Source organism: Mastomys coucha, unplaced genomic scaffold, assembly GCF_008632895.1.
Source record: "Mastomys coucha isolate ucsf_1 unplaced genomic scaffold, UCSF_Mcou_1 pScaffold8, whole genome shotgun sequence".
Taxonomy (NCBI): Eukaryota; Metazoa; Chordata; class Mammalia; order Rodentia; family Muridae; genus Mastomys; species Mastomys coucha.
Window position 1 is genome coordinate 4,620,124 of NW_022196914.1, and position 7,315 is coordinate 4,627,438.

Here is a 7,315-nt window from a genome sequence, read left to right on the forward strand (position 1 = left end):
ACTCACTCTGTAGACCAGGCTAGCCTCGAACTCAGAAATCCGCCTGTCTCTGCCTCTGAAGTGCTGGGATTAAAGGCATGCGCCACCACCGCCCGGCAGCTCATACTTTTAATCCTAACACTTGGGAGGCTGACACAAGTAGATCTGTGTTTAAGGCCAGCCAAGTCTACATAGTAAGTTCTAGGCCAGCAAGTGCTACCTAGTGAGGCCTGTCTCAAAAAAACAAACAAAAATTCTACTTTGTGAAGAAATAAAGTATTCTTTGATTTTGATGAAAGGTTTTCTCTCTTTCTAGGAATTTCAAGAGCAGCTGAAGATCACTACCTTTAAGGATCTGGTGATCAGGGACAAAGAGGTCACTGGAGCATTAATTGCTTCTCTTATCAACTGCTACATCAGAGACAATGCTGCTGTAGATGGCATTAGTTTACATCTGCAGGACACCTGTCCACTTCTGTATAGCACAGATGATGCAGTTTGTTCTAAGGTATGTGTCACTGCTTCTTTGGCGTTTTATATGTGAGGTTTCATAGTGATGAGTGGGAGTGGGAAATCATGGTTTTCCCATACATGACCTCAGGATCATTTCTTAATATGCTCTGTCAGAATCCTTAACTAAGATATGGGTTGAAATACATGGTTTCTTAAAAATACATGTATATTTTTTAAGTGTCACACATTTTAGGCCATGGTTTAAAAGACAAAGCCTACAGGGACTCGACAGTGGTGTTTTTGGCTCAGTGGTTAAGAGCACTGACCTTTTCTGGAGGATCCAGGTTCAACTCCTAGCACCCATAAGGCAGCTCACTATTGTCTATAAAACCAGTCCCAAGGGTTCTGCTGCCCTGACCTGACATCCATGGGCATCAGGAACATGCTATACAGACATATGTGCAAGCAAAACACCCATACACATAAATTTTAGAAAGGTAAAAGATAGCAATTAAGGGAAAAAAAATCACTTAATTTAGTAATTAAGATAATTGGAGTTTGTTTCCTTCCTTAGAAAGTAAGGAAAAATCACTAAAACTTTAAATAAATTTGGAGTGAATCAAAGTTAATAAGGCAATTCTTATTGATCCTTTCCTACAGGTGAAAAAAAAAAAATTAAGTGTCACATGATGTCGCCTGCTGACCAATAATGTATTGACTAGGCAAGAGCATTCCCAGACAAGGCTCTCTGGGAAAAACTAGCTAGGATTATTTTGGTCAAAAACTTTTCTGCCTAAAAGTAAGAAGTAAGTTTGTAGAATTTTTATTTATAATGATAATAAGCCCCATGTAAATTTAGACAGACTTAAACATAAGGACAGCATCATCTGCCTGCTTGATTTTGCCTCTGTTTACTCTTTTGTCCTCTCTTTACTTGGTTTTGCCTCTGTTTATACTTTTGTCCTCTCTTTAGGCAAATGAGCTTCTTCAGCGTTCCCGACAAGTTCAGAGTAAGAATGAGAGAGAGAAGATGTTAAGGGAGTCACTGAAGGAGTATCAGAAAATCAGCAACCAAGTAGACCTTCCCAGTGTTTGTGCTCAGTATAGGCAAGGTAAGAACCCTGTGCTTCTTTGTGTCGTCTTCTCTTCTCAGAGGACACGAGGCCGTGCCTCAGCACAGCAGCGTGACCTAGAGCCTCTTCTCAGAGGACACGAGGCCGTGCCTTAGCACAGCAGCGTGACCTAGAGCCTCTTCTCAGAGGACACGAGGCCGTGCCTCAGCACAACAGCGTGACCTAGAGCCTCTTCTCAGAGGTGAATCTTCTAGCATCTTTGGCCAGAGTGATACTTTGAGTTGTGTAGTTTGCTTTGACTCATTTGTTTCCCTTTTCCCTTTTCATACTGGAGAGCAAGCTAGCACCTGTACATGTGAGGCAAGTGCTTATTATTTTTTGCGAACGTGAAACTCAGGCTGGCCATGAATGAACTGAACTCTCTCTGGATAGTCAAGGATGGCCTTTAGCTTCTGATCCTTCTACCTCCTCCTCCAAAGCCTGAGATTATAAACGTTCCTCTCTTTTTGGTCAATATATTTTTGGCATTTCAGTTCTTTTTAAGCTATACTACTGAATTATACTTAATTTTAAAATGCCTAAAATTTTTGACTAATTTTAAAAGTAAAAACTAGTAACTATCAATACAGATTTGAATCACAAGTTTTTTCCTCTAAAACTTGTTTGTTACTTTATATATGAAGGTTTTTTCCCTAAGAGTGGATCCATTACTATGCCTTCTAGCCATAGTAGACCTTTTTTTGTTCATAAGTGAATACATCAGAACTATTTTTGCAATGCTGTTATCAGAAGAACAAGTGTTTAGTAGAAACCCAGCATTCTGCTGTTGGCTCCTCTTTCTGTCTGCCTAGGAAAGCATTTGCATCTTTAGTAGTAAGCTCTAAGCCCCTGGCCTTTGTCTCTCCCATTAGTGCGCTTTTATGAGGGTGTGGTGGAACTTTCTCTTACTGCTGCTGAGAAAAAAGATCCTCAGGGTCTTGGACTCCATTTCTATAAACATGGGGAGCCAGAAGATGATGTAGTTGGTCTTCAGACTTTCCAAGAGAGGTGAGTTCTTAACCCTTTGCCACTTGTTGGGCTTTTAGAGACAGACCTTTCTTGGTATAACATTTTTATTGATGGTATAGGAAAAGAACATTTCAAGTACAACTCTTATAAAATTTAATTATGTTCTCAGTTAAAAAGAACTGGGTTTTTATCAAGTCCTGACATGAATCCTGGTTATAATTCATAGCCTATATATAAGATTTTAGTCTTATGAAAATTGAGAAAGCATTTATATGTGTTTTGTGTGTTTGTGCATGTGATATGTGCACGTGTGTACATGTACACTTGGAAGTCAGTTGAAGACATTAGGTGACTTGTTCTCTGTCCCTCTCCAATCTGCTCCTTTACAGGGCTTCTCAGTGAAGCTGCAGTTAGACTTAGACTGGCAGTCAGCGAGTCCAAGCAGTCCTTAGAGTTACTAGCATGGACAGAGGTAGCCACTCCTGCCTTTTTGCATGGGTCCTGGGAAACTGGACCCAGGTCCTCATGTTTGCAGAGCAGCCAATATCATCTGCTGAGCTGCCACCTCAGCCTTAAAAATGTTTTTGCTAATTTTTATTTTTTTGAAATATGTATCCCCAGTCAGTCCAGAAATTTTTATAAACCAGTCTGACCTCAAACTCAGTGATTCTCCCTTCCTCACAAATCCTGGGATTAAAGGCATGTATCATCGCACCTATCCCTTATAAATGGTTTTGGTCCAGTACCTGAGGGACTGTCTTCCTTTCTCTATTTATTTTTTTACTTATTGTAGTTTTTGAGATCTCAGATTTGAGAACAAAACTGACTCCCCTCACACCTGTTCCAGGTGAAAATAAGTTGTTTGTTTGTTTTTTTTTTTTTTCAAAAGGAAAAGTCTTTTAAATGACCACAAATCTGTAGAGATTTAAAGAAATATACTAATTTTACAAACTCTTATTTGTTTAACCAAATGGTTTTCAGATCTTTTGAAAAAAATATGTTGTGTTTTTTTTTTTTTTGAGGGAGGGACAGAAGATTTAGGGTGCTTTGGTGTAAGTTTTATCATCATTATTTTATGTATATAGAGGTGTTTTACCTGTGTATGCATGTATCATTTTGTGTGCCTAATATGACTATCTGCCTGTTTGCTTGATTGTGTGTTTGAGACAGGGTTTTATGTATCCTGGCCTGATAGAAGATGTGGAAAATATTTTCTAGTTAAGCAATGTGATTGAACCCCTGCCCCCCTTTTTTTTTTCAGATTAAACAGTTACAAGTGCATTACAGATACTCTTCAAGAACTGGTAAATCAAAGCAAGGCAGCTCCCCAGTCTCCTAGTGTACCCAAAAAACCTGGTCCTCCAGTGTTGTCGTCTGACCCCAACATGCTGAGCAACGAAGAAGCAGGACATCACGTAAGGACAGGCATGCTTCCACTCTGGAAGAGGGCAGGGTTTCATCATGCTGCAAAGTAGTGGAGGCATAATCGCTGGGAATGGTGGTTGCTCTTCTTACTGCAAACTTGTTTCCTTACCAGAAGGTCAGGGGTGGGGGTGTCACACCAAGCAAGTAAGCCGTTAGCCATGCTAATTTTCATTGTTTTCTTTATTTTAGTTTGAACAAATGCTTAAATTGGCTCAGCGATCCAAGGATGAGCTCTTCAGTATTGCTCTTTATAACTGGCTAATACAAGCTGATCTTGCAGATAAACTACTACAGGTAAAACTACTGTTTGTGCAGTATAGTTTATGTCAGTTTGTATTTCCAAGTTGAATAACAATTGTTTTTGTAGATACAGGAAATTAGTTTTTCATCCTATTTATAACATTAGGTATTAGCATATAGCTAAGTATATAATTTATTTTTCTAAGAAGCAAAATACACTCTTTTAACATTGTTTAGAGGCTGATTTGAATAGTAGCATTGTTGGGTAAAAGTCTTTGGATTAGTAATTAGGCTCTGTCTTTAAGTCATTGGGTGCCTGAAACTCAATCTGTAGACCAAGCTGCACTCAAACTCACAGAGATCCTCTCGCCTCTGACTTCTGAGTGCTGGGATTAAAGGCATGTGCCATCACACCTGGAGAAAGATTTTTTTTTTCTAATTATCATTGTTCATTGATGTACAAACTTAAGACTTGGGATTTATTAGTGCCAAGGGTGCTTTTTGAGCCAAGAGTCAGTAGCTGTATTATCAAAGTTCATTAAAAGAATTAGAATTTTGCTGGGCAGTGGTGGCGCACGCCTTTAGTCCCAGCACTTGGGAGGCAGAGGCAGGCGGATTTCTGAGTTCGAGGTTAGCCTGGTCTACAGAGTGATTTCCAGGACAGCCAGGGCTACACAGAGAAACCCTGTCTCAAAAAACAAAACAAAACAAACAAACAAAGAATTACAATTTTCCAGCAAATTTATCCTTTACTGGTGTGTTACAGAAAGTTCTTTATTAATTAGTATAACAAAAATCACTTGTAATGACTAAATTTTCTACTTCACCTATTTTCAAAAAACAAGGCACACAAACACACACAAAACACTGGTTTCTACTTTAAAAGCACCTAGGTGACTGGAAACATTTTCTGTATGACTGTAATTTCCAGATTGCATCTCCATTTCTGGAGCCACATCTTGTGCGAATGGCCAAAGTGGATCAAAACAGAGTTCGATATATGGATTTACTCTGGAGGTATTATGAGAAGAACAGGAGCTTCAGCAGTGCTGCTCGGGTCCTGTCCAAGTTGGCTGACATGCACAGGTAAGGAAGGCATCAGAGAGTCTCATTTACAGAGTAGGACAGAACTCTGTGTGTGTGTGCCCACATGTGCACATTCCCATGCATTCAACCCAGGGAGGCCAACCCAGGCAGTAGAGTGAGGTCTTACATCAGAAGAATGGGGAAGGGCTGTGAGAATAGCCCACTGGTAGAGCACATACTTAGCATATAAAAGTCCCTAGGTAGGTCAGTCTCCAGTGACTACCTCCTGGAAAAGAAAATTGAGAGTTCACTTATGGCTAGTAGGAAGTAACTACTACTTGTATTAGTAGTTTTCTGTCTGTGTGGAGATACTGGGGGTTGGGGGTAGGCATGTTCATTGCACATGTCTACCCAGAGCTTTCTTGGGCTCCTTGCCCTCTGTGAACACTCATTTCTAAAAGCTGCCCTCACATGCAGGGTATAAAATGACCTTAAATTTTGATGTAATGAAAGACCAATTTCTTGTTTAGTTAGTTTTGTTTTGAGTCACAGATATCGCTGACATGCCAGTTACCTAGAATCACTTCATTTCATTGTGTTACTTCCACAGAACCTCTTGATGGCCCCATCTTTATAAAAATCATTATATTCTTGTACTTGGAAATTCTTTTCCAAGGGCATCTGTTTTTCAAACCTGTAATTCCTCCTCATGAGATTACCTATCCATTCAGTCTCAGCTCTTCAATGAGAATATTTTTCAAAGATTTATTTCATTTTTAATCAGTATGTGTGTGTTGTATCTGCCCAGAGGCTGTAGAGGTATCAGATCCTCGAGAACTTGAGCTATGGGCTCTTGTGAGCCACCCGACTTGGATGCTGAGACATCTCTTTAGACCTTTAATTGCTTGTAAAATGTCTACTTCTGGGAGCTGGAGAGATAGGTCAGTGGTTAAGAGCATTGACTGCTCTTTCAGAGGCCCTGAGTTCCATTCCCAGCAGCCACATGGTGGCTCACAACCATCTGTAATGGGATCCGATGCCCTCTTCTGCTCTGTGAGTGACACCGTGGTCATATACATAAAATTTTTAAAAATTTTAAAAAATCGTTGAGTTTAATTGGGGTGGAAGGTGACTACAGGGGGAGGAAAGGGAATCTCTTTTAGCAACAGACTTCCTAAATGCTCAGAGAACTTTATATGTAACTCCAAGTGGGAGCGATTAAAGGAATGCAGCACCCCTGGTACGTGAGGCCTTGAAAAGAAAGGATGCAGATTAGACCTGGATTTGCAGTCTATTTTCTGTTAAGTTCATTTGTGTGTCAGTATGGGTACATAGGTGCCCCACCTTGTGTGAAGACCGGAGGACAACCTGAGGTAGTCCGTCTCTCTCTCCACCTTGGGTCAAACTTGAGTCGTGAGGCTAGGTGAAAGTTGTCTGTGTGTGCTGAGTTACCTTGTCAGCATCCTGCTTCATCTGAGATGGTCCGAGACAGTAAGTCAGCTTGTTTGTTTCTTTACTGAGACAGTTTCCTGCATGTGCAACTTCATCTTATCTGGTGTGAAAATAGTCTTGGGAGACCATTGAAGATAGATATCAAGACTCTGTTGAGTCTCATTAAAGGAAAGTTGTGTCTTCCTTCCTTCCTTTCTTTTTTTTTTTTTTTTTTTTTTATTTAAACTAATCAATAAAATGTATTGAAACTAACAGGCTTCTTTGGAGACAGTCTCAGGTGTTACAGGCTGGCCTTGAAAACACTAGCTGAGGGCTGGTGAGATGGCTCAGTGGGGAAGAGCACCGACTGCTCTTCGGAAGGTCATGAGTTCAAATCCCAGCAGCCACATGGTGGCTCATAACCACCTGTAATGAGATCTGACGCCTTCTTCTGGTGCACCTGAAGACAGCTACAGTGGACTTACATATAATAAATTAAAGAAAGAAAGAAAGAAAGAAAGAAAGAAAGAAAGAAAGAAAGAAAACATTAGCTGAGGGTAACTTGGATCTTCTAATCCTCCTGCATTTATCATCTTCTTCTTTTTTTTTTTAAAGTTTTATTGCAATATGATGAGAAAAGTTACATGGTTTCAATTTATCTGAATTTGTTAACATTTAAA

At 39.9% G+C, this 7,315-nt stretch overlaps 1 protein-coding gene across 4 annotated transcripts in view; it reads left to right on the top strand.

The window, feature by feature from the left end:
* Positions 1-7,315, top strand: part of Nup155 (nucleoporin 155) — a 64,067-nt gene that overhangs the window by 43,462 nt on the left and 13,290 nt on the right. For all 4 annotated transcript variants that reach the window (XR_004115614.1, XM_031359921.1, XM_031359919.1 and 1 more), the window contains 6 exons: positions 296-487; positions 1,406-1,544; positions 2,417-2,552; positions 3,775-3,928; positions 4,128-4,232; positions 5,110-5,264. Coding sequence is in view for 3 of the 4 variants with exons in the window: in XM_031359921.1 (XP_031215781.1) it covers positions 296-487; positions 1,406-1,544; positions 2,417-2,552; positions 3,775-3,928; positions 4,128-4,232; positions 5,110-5,264 (881 nt within the window). In the remaining variant the exon portion in view is untranslated. The remainder of the gene's footprint in view (positions 1-295; positions 488-1,405; positions 1,545-2,416; positions 2,553-3,774; positions 3,929-4,127; positions 4,233-5,109; positions 5,265-7,315) is intronic.